At 44.6% G+C, this 24,924-nt stretch overlaps 1 protein-coding gene across 2 annotated transcripts in view; it reads left to right on the top strand.

Annotated features, from left to right (window-relative positions):
* Positions 1 to 228: 228 nt before the first annotated feature.
* The window catches only part of MAP3K5 (mitogen-activated protein kinase kinase kinase 5), a 1,111,277-nt gene continuing 1,086,581 nt past the window's right edge, over positions 229 to 24,924 (top strand). For both annotated transcript variants that reach the window (XM_078649188.1, XM_078649189.1), the window contains exon 1: positions 229 to 1,177. In XM_078649188.1, coding sequence (XP_078505314.1) covers positions 802 to 1,177 — 376 coding nt within the window. In that variant the 5' untranslated portion in view covers positions 229 to 801. The remainder of the gene's footprint in view (positions 1,178 to 24,924) is intronic.

Raw genomic sequence — 24,924 nt, forward strand, 5'->3', positions numbered from 1 at the left:
AGTCGCGTGTATAGTGATTTGCTTGAGATTGTAGTAGTTAAAGGTGCGTGAGACGCACACACCACGGGCTGGCCACAGGGGGGCGTCTGGGAGTCACGTGAACTCGGCGGAACTCGCCACAGTTGTGGGAAACTTCTATCTCTCGAGCAGAGGACTGCGGGAAGGGCTGGTACAGGGAGAAGAAGGAGGAGGGCGGGCGGCTCTCGGGTTACAGTTTGTACAGCAGCCACACACAGCACGTTTCACAACACACTGCGCACTGGCACTTCCCACACACCGGGGCCAGACTGTCTGGCTAGTGTGCCGCTGCAGGCAGCAGCGAGGAAGGGAAGTAAACACAGCCCTGCGCCTCACCTGGGAGCCCGGGAGTCCTCCCGGCAGCAGCAGGGTGGCGGCGCACCTCCACATGCGCCTCGCCAGCTGGTGTGCCCTCGCTAGATCTTGAACTGCACACAGAGAGGGCATTTCGCAGAGGCCCGTGCACGGCTGTCGGACAGGGGGAGTGCACTCATATCAGACTGCTTCTTCGAGTGCTGTTTTTCTGCGTGCGCGTGTCTTAGAAGGCTGGGGCGGTGGAGGCGCGCGCGGAGCCGGTGCGCTGCGCGAGGCTCCTGCAACAGGTTGCACCTGAGTGAGGCGCCAGCGGCCGGAGGTGTTGGGGAGACTTTGGTGATTGCGGCAGCTGGGGGCGGCCGGGACCCTGCAGGCGTTTGACTCCTGCGGGCATGCGGCCCCGCACACCCCTCCGGTAGGACCCGAGGCGCTGCCAGGGCAAGCGGGGGGCACCGACCCAGCGCCAACATGAGCGACAGCAGCGAGGGCATCACCTTCTCCGTGCCCACCTCCCTGCTGCTGGGCATCCCGCCGCAGGAGGGGCCGCCCCGGACCCCGGCGGCCGGCAGCCTCTGGCACGAGGTGGAGGAGGGCGGCGGAGGCAGCGGCGGGCACGGGCCGGCGGTCGGGTGCCCGGCCCCGCTGCGGTCCAAGCCCGGCTGCAGGAGCACCTCCGTGGTGTACGTGGTGAAGGAGGCCAGCCCCGGGGTGCAGGCCTGCGAGGGCGCCGCGCTGGAGAGCCTGCGGGAGGCGTGCGAGGGCGCCGGCGTCCGCCTGGAGATGCTGCCCTTCGGCAAGCTGGACTTCGGGGAGACCGGCGTGCTGGACCGCTTCTACAATGCAGGTGAGAGGCCCGCGGGCGAGCCGCCACCGATAATACCATGCACCTTATCTGCCATGCAAGCCTCTTAGGTTCTGTGCTAACAATCTATCGTGCATAGGTATCGATGGTGCAGCAGTTGGCCTATTGTATTACCTGCACGGGGGCCGTTGGCACCTTACACAGTGTTTTAGCCACACTTCTCAACTGTAACCAGCCACCACTTCCCTGCAGCCTCTGCCTACCTGCAGCCACACTGCCCCTCATGTATGCCTCCAAACTAGCCGCCCAGACACCTATCCTGTTCCCTAACTAGCCTGTTATTCCCCCGTGTCCTGACCCCCGCCTCCTGGGTGTGTCACGCCAATCGCCTGCCATGCAACGTGCCCGAGTACCCTACCCAGCCTAAATGTCAGTTGTGCCTGCACCCTACCTACCCTTCAGCAGCTCCGAAGCGTGTGCCATGCCACTTCCTTCCCTAAACTCTCTCTTGCTGCACGTGCCCCATCCCGTCACCGCTCTAGGCTAATTAGCTACCCTAACTAGCATGCTCTTTGACCCGACCTGCTTGCTGCCTAGTTTGTTTAGCCTGCTCCCTACAGTTTGTTTAGCCTGCTCTCTATCGTGACCTGCTGCTTGCAGCTTGCTTAATCCGCGTTTCTCTTCTTCTGGCTGTTTGCACCCCGTGGTAGGGATGGGGAAGGTGGGAAGGGGGACCTGAGAGGCAGGACGTGCCCATACTTTTTTTTTACTTTTAGAAAATCAGTACTACTACATTTTGTGAGAAGACAAGGTTAATTGCAACGGTTGGAATGCTTCAGCTGAAGTGTGGGGCAGGGAGTCTTCTGTGCTGCGAAACCGAGGGGAGTGCATACAGCTAGACAAGCCTTTTTTTGCCAGGGTGCCTGCTTCCCCAAAAGCAATGTAAATGTACTCAACTGGTCAATCTGCAAATGTACATGGTGCTTGGAAGCTGGTATTGGCTTTAATTGACGGAATTACTCGAAGCTTTCTGATGAGACAGTTGTTATTTTTGAGAGTTATTGTAAGTGAGCTACCAGCTAAGTTGGGAAGTGTGTGCTTTTAAAAGACAGTTATGTAAAAAAAAAGTGTACTATGTACATTTTGGGTATTACTAAAATATGTATTTTGGAAATACGTTTCGTATTTTAAACCTTTTCATGCATTTTGTAGCAGCCTGTCGTTTACTGTGTGTAATGTAAGGTCAAAATAATAACTTACATGCCCAAAGCGCTTTCTGTCACCGGACTGGGACTTTGTATTGTATAGCCCTAAACATACACAAGTCACTATTCTCCTCTGGAACAACCAGAATTAAATTCTGTGGCTGTCAGGTGCAGTGCATTTACTAATAGAGGTTTCATAATGTACACTAGTGTATTTCCCTACTGATTAACATAACTTGCATTTCATTTAAGCTGTGTTTTATTTTATATGTAGTTATCTGAAGGTGAAAGCCCTAAAAATGTTACAGAATATTTTCTTTTTTTAGCCATGCTGTTGACCATTTCCCTTCGCTCACTGAACTGGCCCACATTGTGCACAGCACCACAATTCCCATACTGTCTATTAATGCTCTTCGACCACTGCTTGCACCTTTTGTAGCATGGCATTCGCTGCTGCATTAACCATGTTTTCTGCCACACACACTGTCCTAAGTATATACACTGCCTTGCCTGTCCCACTACCTGTTGCGCCCTATACATTCAGCCGTGTGCTATATACGGTATTTGTGGTTGTGGGAAACTATATACCCGCAGCACAGGCGCAATCCCTGGAGATAGTGGCGCCTCTAGCACTCGTGGTGTGCGATGCAACAATATTTTTTGCTGCCCCCCCCCCCCCATGACCTCCTTCTCCATGGATTCCCTCACTTATACCCTCCAACAGTGCCCCTCATCTCTCCACAGCCCCTCTCTAACATGCACTTTTGTTTTGTTTTACAGCAATCCTCATACCAGTGTAGGGTGTCAGATTACTTTACCTAACACACACACACATTATAAAGAGACAATGAATCATACGTGTGTAAATCAGTCTATAGGAAATGGTACATAACTCAATGAGGATCACATGGTGTAGGAATCACAAGTAATCCACAGTCTATTTTAAGTGTGTTTGGTCTGGAGAAGCACAAACACAGGATTTAAAATGTACTAGAGTACTAGGGTTAGCATTAAAAATAAGAATATATTTCTACGCAACCAAATCCTATAACATTAGGATAATGAAAGACTGGGGAAAAACAGAACATTCTAACCTAGACCATGCAGTTTGCATGCAGCTCTTTCACAGCAGTTCAAAGGTCACTGTGCTATATTAAGGTTGTAATTTAGGAGCTGCAAGTAACAAAATGATCTCCGTGACAAAAGGAGAAACCCACTGACCTATCCACATAAAATACAGGTCTGTGACTGCATGGTACGTGTTCTTTGCAACATGCATTTTAACCCTCTCTACTTAAATGAGTCAAAACTGCCACCAGACAATCCTCAATCTCTCTCCAACAGGAATAATATTCACCAGAGTTTTCTTTACATTTTTATTGTTACCTGAAAACTACTGGGCACACAATGAACTCTGCAGTAGGCGCTTTAAACCCCCAAGTTATTTCTAAACACAGCACCCCCCCCAGCTCAGCGCTAGGTGTGACTGCACCTGTTGCACCACCCTAACTAAAGCTGGCCCTGCCTTGAGGGTCTTGCAACAATTGCATTACGTACTCCCTTTAAAGTTGGCAGTGCTGTAACAATGCTTGGGCCCCGGTGTAAACAATGGAAATTGTCCCCCCTTCCCCAGGTGGGTAGTGAAAAAGACCCAGTAACGGGGTTGTGGAGGGACCTTTCATTCCCTGGCCTCCGCGCCACTGCGCTTGCTGCACCTTTAACTAGCAAGGCCCTTGAGTTACATTTTAACCCTCCTGTTACTTTCCACGTGAGTTTGTGTTTGAACAGTTATTTAGATCTCTGTTAGGAGGCTGGTTACAGTCTCATGGGTGACCGACCTCCAATTAATCTGCTATTTGTGAACGGTGTAATAGGGACGTGTGCCCTAATTCGAGCAAGGGAAATTGGCTTCCTGGCTACTGTTTGGGTAGTAAAATACTGCACCAATCAAGATTCACTGTGCCCCTGGGACCTCGTGGCACCTCACCTGCTGGACCATTGATAGTTACGCTTCCTGCTATGTGATCTACTTTATGTATTAAAACCAGGGCCACTGGAATTATGCGATTGTGCGGTCACAGCAGGTTTAGCATAATTATAGATTTGCCACATTTACCGCATAATCCATCATCTGCCACATAACCTGCAGATTTTAACAAAAACATGTTGTTCCTACCTCAAACAGTTCAAAAGTTACTAAAATGCAGCGTCATGGGTTGCCTGTCAGTGAAAGGCACTTTGCGAAGCTGAACTGGTCACTTTTCTGTTGGTTATTGATACATTTGGGTGCTACACTGGTACTAATGAGGTGCAACCAATGCCCATACAGTGTTACCAAGTTTAAAAATGACAAAGTAATGAAGTAATACTATTACAAAATGTGCCACATTGTGCTGCATAATTTGCCTTTTCTTGCTGCATACTTTATTACTTAACCCTGCCGCATACTTTGGCCCTCTCCAGCTGCATAATTCCGGTAACCCTCATTATAACGTTTCTTAAACGCACTCGGTTACCAGTGATTATGTTTGTTTACTTGTGACTTATGTTGCACGCCTGCTTCTCTCGAGAATGCCCCAGCAATCATATTCATATCCTAAGTGCAAGCCATACTATGCCAGTTGGCTGGCTGGGTGCTGTTGGTATTTAGTATTTACCATTATATTTTGACGTATCTTTGTCCCTCCCAGGCTCCCGTGGTTCTCCTCACGAACCTATAATAAGGGAAAACTCAGCAGGGGGAGGTGGGTGTGTCTCTCCAACCAATGATTGGTTCCCTCAGTTTTCTAGAAGTCTTCTTCAGCGGGTGACAGCTTTTTCATAAAGTGCTTTGTACTGTTGTGCCCGTGCCCAAAGTCAGGAGAAATGGCTAAAAGGCTGGCTTCTGCAAACAACAAAAATAAAAGTCAACGACAAGAGAACAGTGTACTGGCGTGCAGGCGATATCCCAATTGTCTGCATCCTTCACAAATCTTCTCAGTTTCGACTTTTATTAGGTCTTCTCTTGCCTAGTTTTAGTTTTCGCAGCCTTTCCGGCCTTATGTTTCAAAATAACTAAACAAAGATATGGCAATATCCATAAAGACATTCGATCTACCCTTTTTCAAGTACCCTTCAGCGGCTGGTAATTTTTTCCATTTATTGCACATGGTGTTAATTACAATAATGGCCCAATGTGTGCGGTCTGCTGAGGCCAGAACTGCTGGCTTTACCAGTACTTGCTGACGTCGCAAGGGATAGGGGCTACACCGCCTAGCCACAGTAGCTGGATCAGGACAGGACACAGACCAGCTAACTGAAACTTGCCATCTCCCAAGAGTGCCCTTACTGCCACGCAGTCAACATGACAGTAGTAAAGGGCCTTGGGGGTAACCATACGGTATTAGGGAGACAGGCGGGATTTGCAGAACGAGATCTACTAATGTGTCTCAGACACATTTAGTGATTCCCAATGGAATCGCAAATGACCTGCCTCATCAATATTCATAAACACGTGCAAATTGCGACCCTTTGGGAATGGGCTACAGTCATAGGGATGGTGGCTTGCTGGAGACAGCAGACCACCAAGTCTGTGTTTGCTTTTTAAATAAAGCAACTTTTTCTTTTTCATATGCAGCCTGTTTTCCTTAAAGGAAAGCGGGATGTGTTTAAAAGAAAAAATTAAAATGTTTTCTTTTCATTTTTTATGGGCAGGCAATAGTACGTAGGAACACAGCCTGTTCTTAAAAAATATTTTTGCATTCATTCACAAAGGAGAAGAGGTCCCCTGGGGACCCCTTCCCATTTGCGACTGGCTTGCCACCTACTTGAAGTAGGTGGTAAACTGCAATTGTTTTACTATCGCTTCACGGTTGTAAAACAATTGTACATGCCCCTGTGACTCGCTATTAGGAGAGAAGCCCTTGGCACGCCACTTTTTAATAGTGACTCACAAACCCTATTTTGCGAGTCGGTAATAGGTTTCCCACTCGTAAAATAGGGTTTGTACATGCTACAACCATTTTTAGCAGCCATAAATGGCCCGATTTTCTGATTGCAGCTGCTAAAACGGTTGTACATCTTGCCCTTAATTCATTGTGGTTGTGTAAACCCTGTTTTATCTTGTCTGCATGCTTACAGTATCTTAGGAGGGGGAGGAGATGTGCAATAAAGGCCATCACTGTCAACTTTAAGTCTGAGGAACCAGGCACGAGTCCTGGGGCTGGCTGAACAGCCTGTGATTATGGGAAAATCACTTAATCTCCCTGTACCAAACAAATATGACCTTTTGTAATGAAGCCTGGTGATCATGTAAAGCACAGGTTCAAGTTTTTACTTTGCAAAACTGCAATAACTTAGCTGGAAGAATGTCTTTGTGGATAGAGCCTGCTGTTGTGTTGCTATTGGGTTAAACATCCCCCCCAAAAATTCTGACTGGCCCGTTTCATAATGGGGAGATAATACTGCGCCAGGGTAAATGAAAATCGCACCCCCCTGTATTGATGGTGGTGATAGTATTACCTACCCGTATTACACCACAACTAGGAATGAGGGCCTAAGTGTGCTGGTGAGGTGTTAGTAGGTGTAAACGGGAAAGGATGTCCGCCCTTGTGATAATACAACCCTCAAAGAGAAGCAATCACAGAGTCATTTAGGCTGTATTAGTAGTGTAAAAATCAATCACTTGCGATTTGTGTCTGTGTAATACAGTACTTCAGATTATGAGTCAACTCCACATATTACCCTGGTTTTTGCACCTGCATTTATTACAAGCTTTCAAATTTGTGGTAAAATCCACACCAAATGTAAAATAATGCGGACCTAATGCAAATACAAACTGTCTGCACCAGATATTCTTCGTTGTGCCCCAATGTGTACATCCGCCACAAAATGCACCAAAACCAAAGGAAATTGTTTGGGAGCATTTGTGCCTTTTTGTTACACTTGACTGTAAATATTGCACTTGGTGTGCAGATTCAAGAATACACAAAACATGGCTAAAAAGCACCTTAGATAAACTGCAAGCTTTAACCAGATGTGAGTTGGTTGTGATCTAGTGGCTGATAATGCTTTATCACCAGTCCACGGTACAGTTCACGGTGAGTTCGGGCTGGACTGTTCCCATGAGGCACAGGGTCAGACTGATTTGCATATAGCCATGTCTAAACTGGGGTGGCAGAGTGGGCTAAAGAACGGTGGTGGATTAAACCCAGATCTTTTGACTGGGTGTGAGTGTTTGATTGATTCAGATGCTCCGTCCATCACCACCCCTTTTTGAACCGCTTTTGGCCGCCATAAGTGTGGCAGGGTATGCTCAGACCTGAGTCCCTTGCTCACTTTGCCACTGGATTCAAGCAAGCCGGGCTGAAGACGGCTGGAATGCCAGAAACCGGTCCTTGGAAACTTGTTTCCGGTCCAGGGAAGACATGGCTTGGCAGTTCGGGCTGGACTGTTCCCATGAGGCACAGGGTCAGACTGATTTGCATATAGCCATGTCTGAACTGGGGTGGCAGAGTGGGCTAAAGAACGGTGGTGGATTAAACCCAGATCTTTTCACTGGGTGTGAGTGTTTGATTGATTCAGATGCTCCGTCCATCACCACCCCCTTTTGAACCGCTTATCACCAGTCCAGGCAGTTGTGTTGCTAACAGCAACGGCATGATGTAGTAGCACCTTATCCCTGACCTCTACATTTGAACATCCACGGCCCGGCTGAAGACCATGAACCAGAGCTGAGGACCCAATCTCCAGCAAGGCAACCAACAATACCACACTTCCCAGGTCACCCGTGGTTAATCACAGGAACATTGAACTTGTAAACTTTTTAACGGGTTTTTATGAATCGTCGTACAATATAAAAATAAACCCCTTCGCCGGAAAAGAAAGATTTTACAAGCAAAAGGGGTAACGAAACTAAGGCCCGTAGGGCTAAAGGGAGGGGGCAGGGAAGCAGATTTTAAGTTCATTTTACTGTACAGATTTTAAATAATTGAACAGTTAATAAATTACTTATCTACTGCTTCATCAAGCCTGCATTTCTCTCACCAGGCCAAGGAAACCTTATCCTTGAAAGGGAATTTAAAGGTACCGAGTTTCCACAGTGGAGAAATACATCCTTGCCTTTGGGTCTAGGACAAACCATGTTTCCAAATGGTGGTAGTTGGGCCGCTGCTAAATTTACACCGACGCACGGTATTTGCTTTGCACGACCAGAGATCCGCATGGCATGCTCCTTATGTGTTGTCTAAAGCTTTTCTGTTTTGGAGGAAGTCCCTTAAAAGCAGTTTTAAACCAATCTGAAGTGTAGGAGGTGAAAGAAGATAGATCAAACATGTCTCTTGAGGCCTGAACGTTGTGCAGTGTGTTTATAGTCAGTCACATTTTTTAGATATTTATGAGCTGATGGTTGGATAGGTCTAAGAGAACTGGGTTTACTTCATTAATGTGTGAAGACTAAATGCAAGTACCTTCTGATACAGGTTGAAAGGCTGCAATGAACATTATATCCTCTTTTTAGGGCCAACTCATCACTAACATGTCTTTTATATTATGAACACTACATTTCTTTTTTCTATTCTCGCTTCTATTTATTGTTTTAGGCATTATACATAGTTATATATACCAATACTAGGTGCAAATACCCTCATGCACCATGGCGGTTTGTCCAATCTTCTGATGTTCGCGTTCTTGTTAGAGTGAGAGACCTAAAGGTATTCGATTTGAATGTGCCTTCTGGGCCACAGTACGTTCGACGACTTTACTAATAGGCGACATCTTGAATGGCAGTTTCTGTAGACACCGTTTAGTTTTAGCACATTTAAAAATCTTGTGAATATTGCGAGAATACGACCGATGTCTTGGATAGAGATGAAATGTGTACATTACGGAGGGAACCCTTCGCCTCGAGGGTAATGATTCCATTCTAGTATTCAACTCCTACATCTTTCTTTTATCAACTTATTTCAAACCGTAGCAGAAGAGAATCCAATGAGTATTTACCATTCTAGAATTTCAAATAAGAGTTGAATTGCTTTTTTTTTTTTTTTTAACTAAACCTTAGAGCAACTTAGACCCTTTAATTGATGTGCCCTACCTAGTGAAATTTGGACAGATCACTCCTTTCTCGCATTCAAGTCCACCCAAACCCACTATCATTTGCGAGTACCATACAGCCGACCCACGCCTTCTGATTCCCCCCCAACCTCCTCCATGCTCCCGAACTTAACTGGGCCTGATATTAAAATGTAAATATTTACTCACCAATGTTATCTATGCACTGTATTGCTTTATTGTCGCTGCTTAACTACCCAGTCACCTTGAGCACTTTACCAGCCCATCTCTTTACTGCCTTTGTTCTAATTTTGTGCCATTTTACTGTGTGCAGAATTTCTGTCTGCCAGGTGTCCATTAATTAAAAAAACAACATTACAAATTACTGATGTAATTCTGCGACACTGGGTTTCGGAAATCAGCAGAGGGAGTCTTGACATATATAATAAGCTCAAAGATGCTCCAAAAAGGATTGCGCCAGGAAAAAAAGCCAATATTTTATGGAAGGCATGAGGTGACCGCAACCAAAATTAAGTAACTCTTCAATAAGATCTTTTTATTGTTTTTATGTAGTGCTTCTTTCCTTTTGTTGGCTGCTGAAGCACATTTTGAGACGGGTAGCACTCTACACCATGGGGACTGCTTGGTTGGCAGTGTTGTATTTATTGCGACACTATGTGGGAAGCATTGTGATTCATCAGCGAGTGACCAGAAAAGTGCTCTTGTTATGGGTGCTGGACCAACCGGTGTGATGTAGGAGGAGGATTTGTTGCACTGATTGAGGAACCAATTACAGTGTTTAAATAGCCAGGACTAAACTAAATCTCAAACCGCATCTTTAAAATTCGTTTCATTCCCTAAGATTGCAAAAAGTTTTCATAGTTTTTCTTGCATCTTATTGGAATGGCTCAATAATGGCGGCTATTTACAAGCGTTGTTGAAGTAGTGCCACTTCATTGCATTTCTTAAATAACGGTGATGGATCAAGCCCTGATCTTTGGACTGGGTAAGAGTGGTCTGCTTAATTCAGACACTCTGTTCATCACCACCCCCTTTTCTGAATCGTTTTTGGCCACTATAGGTGTGGCAGGGTATACTCAGACATGAGTCCCTTGCTCACTGCTCCATCAGGATTCAAGCAAGCCGGGCCGACGACGCCTGAAATGGCAGAAACCGGTCCCCGGAAGCTTGTCTCCTTTCTGGTGAAGAATTGGCTTGGTAGTTTGGTCTGCCCTGTTCCCATGATGCACTGGGCCAGGCATATAGCCAGGTTCTGAGCTGGGATGGGGCAGTGAGCTAAATAACGGTGATGGATCAAGCCCTGATCTTTGGACTGGGTAAGAGTGGTCTGCTTAATTCAGACACTCTGTTCATCACCACCCCCTTTTCTGAATCGTTGTTGAAGTAGTGCCACTTCATTGCATTTCTTAAATGCAAAAAGACCTCCAGTAAGCTGTTTTTAGATCAGCCTAAGTTTTGAGCCAGTCTGCCACAAGATAGCTTCCCGCAATAGGAGGTGACTGACCTTCTTAATATGAGTCAAACTGGGTGCATGTGTGTTTTGCTGGTCTGTCTTTCCTAAGCTTCCTTCACAGCCTCTTATTATTAAGTGCACTCTGACAGGCATCTATAAGGCTGACCGTCACACATCAGTACATTATTTCCACAGTGTTTCCTTCAAGATTTGTCGAGTTCGTAGGGATCCTGATTTGCTATGATTGTAGTAAAGTGATGGACCCCACACTAGTAAATCCTAAATAACACTTAAGAACAAATGCGACTAGAACACTATGCCGGTCAGTTTCCATATTACAACCATCCTTATCTTGAGAAGAAATGCAATGAACCCTCATGGAAACTAAATAGTGCAAATCTGGAACAAGCAAGGGAGGGTATATCTTCAGGATAAGCTTTGACTGCATACACAAGTTTGGGTACTCGTAATAGTGCAGTAGAGCAGGCCTGGACGCAGTTCTGCTACGTGGAACTCTGTGAAGTGCTGAAAAAACTCCACTGCACTCCGTGGAGTTCCGCACGCAGCGGAGTGCGGTAAGTCGCATTGCTCACACTGATTTTTTGTGCCGGGAACTTGTCTTGCGCTGTAAAATCTGTACGAACGGCACCACATGCATCGCACGAAGATGCTGCTTATTTCTGCTGCTCGAGTAGATGTTCTTCTTGAGCGGCAGCTTCCTCAACGTGAGCGGCAGGTTTCTCAACGCAAGCATTAGTGACCTGCTGTGACTGCCCATGTTGATTAATCTCGTCGGGAGATGGTCTAGCGTATAATTTTCCTTGCTTGCCAACTTGGCAAGATGCGTGAGAGAAAAAACATTGCTCTGCGCCACTTTGCAGAGATTTTTGGAACTCCGCGCTCTACAAAAAGGAGGTCGGAGTGGGAAAAACTCTGCGAACTCCACTGACAGAGCAGAGTTCAAGCAGGCAAGGAAAGGGCTGTTTCAACTGTACAAAGAATTTGGAGGACGTACAGACATTATTTCTATGAAGGCAGACAGGACAAAGCACTATTGAGACAGTGAACAAATGCCTGGTCAGGAGGCACGCAGATGAGACACTCCTGTGGAGGGGTTATGCCGAACGAGTGCATGTTCTTCCCAGTTGAGCCCATGACTGTCACAGGACAAGAGATGGATGTAGATCCCTTTGCAACGAGATGGATGTAGATCCCTTTGCAACAATTTGGCAGAAACTATAGGGTTCTGTAAAATCGGCTTTTGATCGAGCAATGACGCTTCACTATTTAGAGCTTGCTTGGTAGGGAATATAAAGTTACATATTGGCTTTCTCATCTACATTCAGCCCACACTCTCGACATAATGACTGACTAAGGGAACAAATCAATCTTCTCAACTTCCTTTCCATAGCATTTGAGGAATATGATTACTACTTTTTAGTGTCTACGTACTCGCTACCACATTTACACCTACGGTTCTTTCAACAAACTATGTTAACTGTGCCCCACTGAATATGTATCACTGTGTGAAATCACAAATATGGCAACTAATAATGAAAAACGTATTAATAACTTATGTATAAAATGTAAGTAATAATGTTGATGAGTCTAATTGTATATAATTAAAGGCTTGATAAAGGCCCCGGCACGTGTTTTTAGGGTGCGAAACATGCGTTGGGAGTTAATTCACAGATATTGGCTGGAGACTCTCATCAAGAATTAATGTGTCATTAACACAATCTATCAATGGCGTTGTTACTGTTTATTGTGCAGAATGAATATTGTTCAGGCTAAAATAATTGAACAAAATAAATGTTACCAGAGTGTAGGCATTCTAAATACTTTTGAATACCGAATCAGCCTGCTGATTGAAGAAAGGAGGTTGAAAATGCGTTGATCAGGGGCTGGAATGTGAGCATAGCTTTATGTTGGCCAAGGCCAACTGGTGTATCACAGACCCACAGAAAGGTGATGTGAAATGTCTTCAAACTGCCTTAGAGGTGAAGTTTTAGCATTTAGACTGAGCCCAGTGCTAGCAGAGCTGTATCTGAGTGCAGTTTGTGAACAAATAAGTGCTTGCACCAGCCCATTTCTCCTGCTAGCACCACCTAAAACTGAACCAACTACTAACCATTTAAGTGGGGAGAGGATATGGGTAATGGCCAGAGATGCCCAATTTGGAGCTTGAGAACCACATTGGAGTCTCGGCGTAGGCTCAACATCCTGTGATTCTGGGCAAATCACGTAATTTCCCCATAAATTAATGTGTCCCTAACCGGTGCTCACAAAAAGTGCTGGTGTTGATCATGTGCCAGTGCTGAGCACTTGAAACCACTGGCTCAAATTAAGCAGTGCTTAATTTGTAAAAGAAATAGTGCCAGTGCCCAAAGCTCTGCTGCTGCAGTGCTAGTAAGAATCGGTGTGCTGAATATCAAGGTTGCATAGTGTTGAATTTACCACAGGCCTATTTAATCTACTACCAGGCACCGCTGCCCCTGCACTCAGTTTTGCTGGTCCCTCTTCTCTCCCTGTGTCAGTTTTTACTCCTACCTCTTCCTTTTCCGTTTGTATGTTTTTCTCTATCTTGCTTGTGGTCAACAACTGATGAAGAAAAATCAGTGCTGTCTATAAAAATCAGTTTGTGCGCACCAACTCAAATTAAGCCCTGCCAGCAATCCACTTTCTCCAGCAGGCAGCAGCTCCTTCTGTAGCTCACCTTGCACTGTCTTGTCCAGGTTGTCCTCACCTGGAATGGAAGTCAGTAATTGGGGACCCTGGCTGTTCAACTCCAATATTTCTCATCCACACTGATGTGTGGGTCCCAGCACTGTTCAATAAGTACCATAATTGCCTTATGAAGAAGGTCTCTCTGTAGGGCAAATGTAACCAAAAGAGTTCTGTACATGGTCAAAAAAACAGCATCAATTCAACAAATAAGAAGAATGGAAGCTGGGTTGTGGACGATTAATGCATTGTGATGAAGTGTTCTTTAAAGAGGGGAGTCTTCAATTGTTTCACGAATTGGAAGTGTTGGTACGGTCCTGACGGATACAGGGATATTGTTCCAGCTCCATAGTGCACTGATGGAAAAGGCCTGCTGTTTTGTTTTAATTTTTTACACTTCTTAGTCTGCAATCTGATGGTGTCCTGACTGCAGGTGTGTGGAGATCCGCGAGAGATGATGAGCTAGTCTGTAAGAACAGAAGGGATGCAGGTTGTGATAGTTTTCTAAATTATGCAGCTGGTTTTGAAGATGGTGCGCAAGCCAGCAAGGTGAGCCAATGGCGTTCCATCAGGAGGGGGGTGATGTGCTCATATTTCTTCACTCCCTGGATGAGTCGTGGTGCAGCATTTAGGGTTCTCATAATGGGTGCCATTGTGGCATCGAGGACACAATAGAGTAGATCATTACTACCATTCAGTTGCTAGAGTACGTAGGCTTGAACAGCAGTTCTAAAGTTGCTTTCTTTAACCTCTTCGCTGCGAGGTGTTCCCCCCCCCCCCTGTGCAAGGGGGGGCGCGCGCAGCGCCTCCATGCTGGTGACGAGCTGAGCTCGTCATGAGGCAAAGCGGAGCTGCCCTCATGACTAGGTGAGCTCGTCACGGTCGCACCCTTTTTTAGAACGTTCAGCACAGCGGGGAAATTAGCCCCGCGTGCGAACGTTCCAACGGCCGTGACGAGCTCAGCTCGTCATGAGTGGAGCTCAGCTGTACTCCATGACGAGCTGAGCTCGTCAACAGCATGGATGAGGTTAAGAAACAGTTTGACATTCTGTAGAATGCAAGAGACACCAGAGGTTCAAATACCAGGAATTAGAAAACAAAACATGTTCAATTCTTAGAACCCATTTTCTTACCAAGTTCTTTGAAGACCTTAACGTCATTTGACTATTGAATATGGAGTTGTTCTGGAGGCAGGTGCCTGCAGTTCTTAACAACGGCCTCTAATAGGCACAGTTTTGTTTTATGGATGTTTTGTTTTTTGGATAGGTGTGTGCCTAGTTGTGGAGACCGAGTGATTTGTTAAAGTTGACCGGGTGAGTTTGTTTGTAAATTGTGTTGATTTTCTTCAGCCAAGTGAAATTTGCATGATGTACGTTTTTTTAAGTGTGAGCGGTAAATCCATTACGTCCGCGGATTTTTCGGATTTTTAGTGAATACGCAATCCGCGTATTTTACGTATTTTTCACAAAATCCGAAGAAAAAAAATCCGCGGATGTAACGGGTTCAACTTTTGAACCCCCACTCATGTAACTATTTTACAATGGCGCCAGCGCCGTTGTAAAATAGTTACAAAGTTAGCTTGCACAGGAACCACTAGATAAAACGAAGCAGGTGCTGCTTTATTTTATCTAAGTGCTTCCTGTGCAAGCTAACTTTGTAACTATTTTACAACGCCGCGATTGCATAGTAACACACACATGGTCGCTGGAACTAGTTGAAGCTCAAATGCAGTGACTCATTTATCAGCCCAGAAACAATCGAGAGCGTCGTCGAGGCTGGGCAATGTGCCTTCTTTACCAAATCTACCGTCGAAAGTCAGCTGTGATGCTGGATAGAGGCCTTTGCATCCTTGACTTTCACGAGCACAATCCCTGTTACTGTCCCTGTGACCAGGAGTCTCTGTATCTTCATCTGCTGCTCTGATCGGCCTCTGACCTTTTATACACACAAGAGGCATGTGCACTCGCATGGAAGCCCCGTCCGTTTGGCCATGAGTAGGCACATTGTGTTCGCACGGGTTTCTGCACGTTCGCGAGCGTTTTGTACAATAAAACCCTCGCGAACTTGCAGAAACCTGTGCGAACACACAAAAAAAAAATACGCTAGGATCCGCGGATTTTGCATATTTTCGAAATCCGCAAATCCGCGGATTGCCAATACGCAAAATCCGCTCATGCTTAGTTTTTTCAAAGTGAATCCGGAATAATTTAGGAAGCTGCAGCGTTGGAAGAGAGCGAGAGTGATGTGTTTCTAGGACAGGGATTTGGATACTACGTTTAAGTCATTTGAGTGTGAGAAGTTGAGAGTTTACAACCTAAGAAATTAGGGTAGCCGCCTTCGAATTTAGGGAGTTCCAGGACTTGTGATTCTGAAATGATTTTCCAGGGTTGGAGACTTCAGTTTGCTCGCACCTTTAATGTTCCAATACCAAGGCCGGTTATCTTTTTGATGTTGGGGGGTGAGGGAGAGTTTCAGGTCATAGAACTCTTGATTGTAGTCATGTGAAAGAAGCAAGGACAGTTAGGGCATGTAACTTTTGCTGCAGGTATATTGTTGTCTTGATCTACAATTAGTAATTATATTTAACACAGCAAGTAGGAAAATACCCATCAGTGGATGGGTGCCTTGGGATCTCAGTGCGGGAATGTCATTGTGTCTCCAAGGCTGGACAGGCCTTTTGTTCCTTTAGGCATTACCCTAGGTGGCTTTAGTTCTTGGAGGCTGGTTTTGAATGCCAAGGACTGCACCAGGGACCATATTACAGAAGTGTCCTAGGGGCACAACAGGTGCTTTCACCCACTTTGTGCGCCCTCGGGGCACTTTGGTATTGCAGAAGGTGTAATACAGATAGCACTGGCGCACATGTAGCACCAGTGATATTAGAGGGCAATCGCTCATTTGCATGGGGGCGTGGCCACATGCAAGTGAGGAAATCTCTTTGCCCCTGTTCCTGCGCTGTATTACTGACGTGGGCGTAGAGGCAAAGGTGCCTTTAAGAGGCACACTGAAAGTGGGTCAGTGGGCCTTCTGAAGGCAGCTCTTTAGAGGGATGAAAGGGGGTGCCATGGACCCCCCCCCCCCCGCAACCCATTGCAGGCGTGTAGTCATTCACTGCACCCGCCTGCAATGGGATCTCTAGTAGGTTTTAAACAGCTGTCCCGTATTTCTATTGAATGCGCTGCTCTGAGGGCACCGGATTCCACATAATAGGGTGCACTTTTCCTATGTACCCGGCGCACTTAAAGGTGAAAAGTGGCGCAAACAGGAAAAGTGCAACCCATCTGTAATAGGCTAGCCCATAGTGCCTTTGTCACTTTCCCCTGCTCCTCCAGAATAATTTAAAAGGCACAGGGGGCCCGAGAGAGAGTGGGAGCGAGGGGGAATGTAGAGAGAAAGCCATTCAGAAAGGGAAAGGAAGGAGGGAAAGAGAGAGAGAGAGAGACTGGATGGATGATTTGATGGAAAGAGAGAGGCTGCACGAGGTCAAGCAGGACTGGTTTTTATCGTTTTTGGCAACTCTGATTTGGTTCTCCATTCTGGCCCGGAGTGTCTGTTTCCCCATGCTGAATTCCTTGTCCTTGACTGCTCTTTGTACCTCAGGGGATGTCTTCTATGTGAACCACGTGCCCTGTTTAAACTATTTCCTTGTTCACTTTTCTTCAGAACTGAGGCGGAAGTTTGCTTCTGCTTTTCTGCACTTCTCTGGCCCTTCTTTCCCACCTGCACGAGATCACTACTTTTAATTCTGGGGAGCAGATCGAAATACATTTAACTACTTCGTGGCGCCAAGCATCTCCCCTTTCCTGCTGTGCTGTGTCTACTGAAACACTAATAACACTGAAGCAGCTACTGTAATAACCTGAACGAGGCAGCATACAGCTAGCAAATAGACAACGTCGCCCATTTAATTTTTGCTCTCTATTGAAATTCAAATCATCACGTCATCAGCTTGATATTTACGTTGATTCTAGGTTCTGTTCCTATTGTGTTCGTGCTCCTAACTTAATAATGTGGAAAATAACATATTTACTCGATATGTTGTTGACGACACTGCCACTTAAAAATGGACTGTATTCTGTACGTTTTCATAGTAAGGGACTGAGCGTTTCCCGATGACGTCATCCATACGACTTAAGTTAGGCAGTATGTACTACCTTCCAAAGATATTGAGTTATAACTGGGTGTACCCTAAAAACTCATGGACCTGGGTTAATAAGTAAGTACAAGGAAAGTGGTCCGAGTTTGCGCAATTATTCATAGATATTCTGTATTACTTCGTACAAAAGTTTACCGCATATACATATCATTATTCATTAATAAACAACGTGAACAATAAAGCTTGCAATATTCAAGATTTGATTGTATTTTTTCTTACAATCGTGTAGGATATAGTTACTGCATCATAAAATAAACTTTTACTCTTCATAATTAAATGTGTAATTTTTAAATCATTACAACGATGGGCTCTCAGTGAAGAAAGGAGGGGGTGTGATAGGGTTTGTGAGGGACTGGGTAAAGGTAGTGTGACATTGATAGCATCACATTGGAATCATTAGGCCTTTAAACTAAAAATAGTACACATGTTCCCGAATCACATCACACATAGGCTAGACAAATCCATTGCGTTGAGTCCTATGGCGTGTTGGGTTGGTGTAGTCTACGTTTAGACCCCTGTATCTGTGTAAGGGTTATTGTTGCCTCATGCTGGGGTCTTCGTCAGGATAGATACAGAATGTGAGCACCTAAAACATAGAGTGTGACATTAGATGCTTGTGGTGAACTGAATTCATCGTAAAGACTATAGGTAAGGAAGTACCTACATTATTGTGAATGGTCGACGTCTGAACCGCCTACGCTGGCCCACGCAGTGACGGTTCAGACGTCGACCGTTCACAATAATGTAGGTACTTCCTTACCTATAGTCTTTACGATGAATTCAGTTCACCACAAGCATCTAATGTCACACTCTATGTTTTAGGTGCTCACATTCTGTATCTATCCTGACGAAGACCCCAGCATGAGGCAACAATAACCCTTACACACATACAGGGGTCGAAACGTAGACTACACCAACCCAACACGCCATAGGACTCCACGCAATGGATTTGTCTAGCCTATGTGTGATGTGATTCGGGAACATGTGTACTAGTTTTAGTGTAAAGGCCTACTGATTCCAATGTGATGCTATCAATGTCACACTACCTTTACCCAGTCCCTCACAAACCCTATCACACCCCCTCCTTTCTTCACTGAGAGCACCATCGTTGTAATGATTTAAAAATTACACATTTAATTATGAAGAGTAAAAGTTTATTTTATGATGCAGTAACTATATCCTACACGATTGTAAGAATAAATACAATCAAATCTTGAATATTGCAAGATTTATTGTTCACGTTGTTTATTAATGAATAATGATATGTATATGCGGTGAACTTTTGTACGAAGTAATACAGAATATCTATGAATAATTGCGCAAACTCGGACCACTTTCCTTGTACTTACCTTCCAAAGATAGCCGTGCCATCGAATTAGAAAATGTGCCATGTCCTCTGAGTACCAGCTGCAGGGGAGATTGGTTACTGTGGGGGTGCCGAGCCCGTCTTGTTGTCTGGTTCATACTTGCTGTGGGGGTGCCGAGCCCGTCTTGCTGTTGTGTGTGTGGCTCGTCCCTGCTGTAAAATGGTTTTTTTGGGAGGACCTCCTGTTCACCACCAAAAAATTGCTGGCCTGAAACTTAAACAGAACTTGGAGCGCTTTTTAACTTTATTTGCAGTGACCTGTGACTTTTACATAATCATATTTCGGCGATTTAAAAAGGGGCATAGCTGCCAACTATACCGCGGGTCTGTGGCACGTGAGACCGCTGCTCTCCAGTTATGGCGTTTTTTTTCTTTTTCTTCCAAATAAGTGGGTGCTAGTTTTATCACTAAAACGTAATCGAGACTATCGGCCTTGCGTTGTCTTCAGCTTACATATTTTCATTTCCAAACCCCTGTGGCCAAATATAAGGTACAGGGAATAACAGCAGGGTTGAGTCATATATTTTGTAGTGAATGTTTCTAGAAAGCAGTATGGAACCTCGTCAGTTCGTCGCGTGATTCACCAGTGTTTTGGCCAAGGTAACAGTATCCCGTTTGTTCTTGTCGAGCGCCGGGAAGGTTACGACCGGTCAACCTCTCGAAATAACTAACTATGTCATTTCTACGGCTCGAGCAGGGCACATCTGTGTGAATATCTGGAGCCAAAAGCGTTTTCCAAGAAATGTGGTTATATAAAAAGACGTTATTTTCCCTTTCAGAGTCGGGGTGAGGTAGCATGACTTTTATAACACGAACGGTGCAGTGAGACAGGGTTTGACTGCGATAGAAATTAGGCGCGGGCACTAAAATAAATGTCGTGGCCACCATTAGCAAATCAGCTAAAAAAGTGCCCATATTTACAAATGTTTTTCTTTTTACTTATAAAGAGACGCTGCATAGGTTTTTTTGCAAAGTATGAAAGACGCTATGCATTTGTTCTTGCCGCAGGCAATGTTTGTGGTAATTTCAGGGAAATCAACAGGTAAAACCGGTTTCGCAGACCATAAGACAGGCCCAAATACCTCCAAAAAACACAGCCCACCCACACAAACCTGCAACACCACCCTAAGGGCACTGCCTGGTTGCCCCATATAGGGCAGTCCGACCCTTCACTGGTGCCAGAACTCATCGGTGCAATAGGCAGCCACAGGAAATGCATTATTAATTGTCTATCGATTCTGTCCTGCATGACAAACCCATATGATAGTAAATCTAAATTAGTTGGGAAAGGGTACGTGCTGATTGGTCGTGACCCATAACGTTTTGGGGAGAAGGTGCCAAATTCCAAAAACGATTTGTTTTGAGAGATAACCATTCATTTGGTGGCGATGGTTGACCATAACTTAGACAAATATAACTATGCAAGATATGCGAGGGTATACTGTGTATTATGTTTACTTAATGGCAGAATAATTCTTGGTAAATTTTTTTAAATAAAACACCCAATGTCGAAGGCCATGTGGCTTGTAAATATCGTCAGAACAACAGAGATTCCTATTTGGTCATTATGCATGTTAACCACAACATGCATTTTGTAATTTAACAATGTTTTAATGATTTTATATTGGTTTGAATAATAAGGGAAAATTCAGGGCTCTGACACAATCCCCATTTATTATAAGTTGAAACACCACTATTGTGCAAAGGTAAATTATGACTGTACCTTCGCTTGACGCCCATTGGGCTAAGTTTGCGCACGATAAGACCCCTTTATTATTATTATTATGATAGCGGCTATTGTGAACTCCTCAGTGCCATGTTAAACTGATGTGCCAGCATTTGTAACATCAAATAGCAGGGTATCCTGTCATTCCCAAAATGACAAGCACACATTGTGTGAAAGTTACCATCTAAAAAAAAAAAAATGTCGAGGAATAGTACTGGAGTCGCTTTATATTGTTGTCGTCGCAGGTGAGTTTGGGGCTTGTAAGAACACGTCCTTCCGCGTGGTGTCTGCTTTCAAAACATTAGTTGTAGTCCGCGAGCTCTGGGGAAAAAGACATCCATCTCTAGGCGCGATCTTCGCCCGAGGCCTCTGCGTGTTTTCACACAGGACTGCATGTCCCGAGTGTTGGCGTCGTTTCAGATAACCAGTGTTCCTGGATCCCCTCGAGGCCATTCTTTGGGTGCCTGCATTGGCGCCATATTTGGAATGTTTCATTTCAAAGCAGAGGCAGGGAGAATCCTCCATATCTCTTTCATCGGCTTTTTCGTGGTTAAGAACCTGATTATGAGTGGCAGAGTGCACAGGGCCGTAATCCCAGCAACAGCCCAGGACGAGTGGCTCATTTATGTTTGGTGATGCTATAAAATGTATATACAGTAAAGAATATGACCTCTGCAGGAAACACTTTTTTTGTTAATGGGAACAGATGTTGAACTAACACATTTCAGTCTGACAGGTAGAGTGTTTGTTCTTTCTACCACATCACAACCAAGTGGAAAGCTTTGAAAATAAAATGAGATTTTAGTTATTTCACCAGTACACACCTTTTGCCCCTGAGACTCTCGGGTCACAGATTTAAAAGTGTAGGCGCGAAATATTCAAAGTCTGTTCTCAAGAGTTAAGAAGACCGTATGTTAAAATAATGTCATACAGCTTTAAACAGCAGGTAGCAAGGCTAAAGTGATACTTACTTAATATATTCGTTTTCTTTTGTACTTTTTTTTAACACGATTTACTGGAGTAGTTCAAAACACAGAGTTTAACCCTTTTCTCTGGGAGTAGAGAACTCTGTGTGTATACAGCCAGTGGCATCTAAAAACGTGACCGCTCAGGCAGACATCTTGACAGAGCTAGCATATACAATCTATTATCGAATTTGCGTCACTGGGTCCCCTCTCCACTGGCGTCATGCTTTCAGATTCTTGGAAAGCACTTGCCTTGTCCTTAGACTGATAAGATTCAGCAACGTTTATTCAGAAATGTTTTGTAATGTTTGATGACGCATGGTACCACGCTGCTTCTAGCACGTGACCCTGCCCCTCCTGAGTGCAATGACTCCGCATCCAGCACTTAATTCTTTAACCCGCCGAGGTCCGTGAATATTGACGTCCGTCAATAAAACTGGCTTCCTGGATCTGAGGCTTTCTCTTCTGTCATAGGGCTCTGGGCACTTGTCAGTCATCATGGTAAGGGTGGGCAGGGTCTCTCGAGTCTCTCGATTTCGCTCCAGTCAGGAAGAATCAGTAAGTCTGGCCATGATGCACCTTGGCCCACCATGGTCCTAGAGTCTGCAGGCTCCATCAGTCTTGTTTGCCCCTAACCTTTCACCTTGCACTGTGCCTCAAACGGTCAATATTAGATATACTTATGCAATTCTCTTCATCAGAAAGCAATGTTATTCTGCATACTGCACGGGCTAACTAGACTCTTTCCTAACAGATAACCAATCAGAGAAGGATTTAAAATATGAGCACAGCTTCATTTATTTAAATGCCTTTTAAATTCATAAAAATTCATTTTTTATATATTTATATATTTAATATTTTCAAAATGTATGAAATATATTTATGGGCTAAAAGCAACAATATATTTGTAAACAAATGTTTTAACTTTGGTTTATCACAGTTTAGTCCTGACAATATGACATTAATTCCATGGTGTTTCATTAGCTATTTTGAGTGTGTATTGGATGTTTTCTTTTATGTCTATGCCTCATCACCAGTCAGGTGTCAGCATGCAGCATTTTAAATGGTCTGTTACCGCATTGCAGCGTTGTCATGTGAACAAGGTCCGCCCAGGACTGAAACGTGTAATGGCCGACATTAAACTAGCATTTTAAGCACGTATTTGATGGTCCGCATCTGCTTTTATTCGAGGAGAAAATTTAGGAAGAGCCTGAAGCATTTCTTTGGATATATATATATATGTTTGTTTCTTTTGTGAGATTGAATGTAATCTGTGGCCTAATGCAACTGAGCATAAACCCTTGATGTTTGAGAAAAAAAATCATTATTAACCCCTTCACTGCGGGGCTGTTTCCCCCCGCTGTGCTGGGGGCGCGCATAGCGCCCCGGTGCTCATGACGAGGTCAGATCGTCATGAGCCATGGCGCTCGTCATGACCACACCCGTTCCAATGGAACGCTCAGCACAGCAGGGGAATTAGCCCAGCGTGCGAACGTTCTATTTAACGGGCACGGTCATGAGCGCAGTGGCTCATGACGAGCTTACCTCATCATGAGCTTAGGAGGGGTTAACTTTAACGAGAGTCTGTGATAATTTTTATTGACTTAATGGTTGGCAAGTTAGTTGGCATCATTGCCATCAACTATTCCACTAATTGGTCCATCGACCAAATAGAAGGAAAGTTGATATTAAAAGATTAGTTATTAAAAGATGTCTCATTAGAACCTATAAAAAAGAAAAGAATTGTAGTTACTTATAAATTGACCCCAGCGCATCTGGGATTCTGGGTGAATGTGTATGGGCCATTGTGTTATGATGTCATTGATTATTGATCCCTGATCAAATTTTGGTATTGGCGCTGGATCCCTGGTGTTCTGGGCTTCCATTAGGGATTTATTGAGCTTCCACATAAATCAAACATTTAAGAGCCACTCCTCTAGACAATAGGACCTCTGTTGACCTTGGCAAGAGAGGCACAAGTTTCCTTCCACCTTCGATCCCCTTCCATGTACAGGCAGGGGCCGAGGCTGGGAAGCCTAAATGATGTTGTGGTGGTAGTGACTGCCTAAGTTGGGAACGGCCAGGCAGATATAGATAATAGTGTGGGCTAATGATGGGTCTTCCCCAGTCTGAGCTGGTAGTGGCACCTTCTGTCCAGCTTTTTTAACTTAAAGAAGGCCCCACATATGGCAAGGGGACAGCCTGAGGCCTGGGAAGGGAGAGACCGATCACATTACCCCGCTTCCCTGAATATCCCAGTAAATGTTAGGGTAACCCCCCTCAAAGCATGCAAATAACGGCTGTTAAAAGAGAAATTCAGGGAATTCCCCTTGTATTAGTGTCAGGGAATTGAATCTCAAGGAACCCCAACCTCTGTGTGGTGTCCTCCAGCTACGGTCTCACTTAGGCAGTCTTGTAAAGTTGCCAGGCCAGACTGGGATATCTGCCTGGCAGTGTTTGCTGTTGCACGCCATCACATGCCATTCTCCCATCACAGCCTGATTGTCCCTGTCATAAAGGGGGAAAAGCTGTCACTGTGGGGAACTGGCAGGGCTGTGGAAGGGATTAAACCTGGTCTAACACATGAGCAATTGTTTTGTGATTTCTATATGGTTCTGTGACCTAGACCCTCTTGAGACCTGTATCTTACTACTGAATTGATAAACATATACAAAAGTAGATGCAAAATTGATTGTGTACTTTAGACCCATAAAATAAAAATTCCCTCGTCTTTTTTTATCCAGAAGATGAAGACTGTGTGTAGGGGAACAGTGTTTTCTAAATATGGAGCTTAAGCTGTGGATACCATGTTATAATCCGTCCTTATGAACACATAGCTAAAAAAAAACTTATTACCAAGAAAATGTTTTTTTCTTTTTGTGCAATGAAGTAGTTTAATGAAGAAAGCTAGAACAATGGTATTGCAGTAAATCATGTTCTTCTCGAAAAAACACAAATTTGATCATAGTTTATTCACCCACATGACTCAATTTACTCAACTAATATTAAGTATGATGTCAAACAAAACTGTAGAGACACTGCATATTATCTATGTGAAACACAATTATCCAAAATTATTCGTAGCATAAGAAACGTTAGACTGTCAATGTTTTTTCCCTACAGTCATTCAGCCGTTCAAAACAC

This window comes from Lissotriton helveticus, chromosome 6, assembly GCF_964261635.1.
Source record: "Lissotriton helveticus chromosome 6, aLisHel1.1, whole genome shotgun sequence".
NCBI lineage: Eukaryota > Metazoa > Chordata > Amphibia > Caudata > Salamandridae > Lissotriton > Lissotriton helveticus.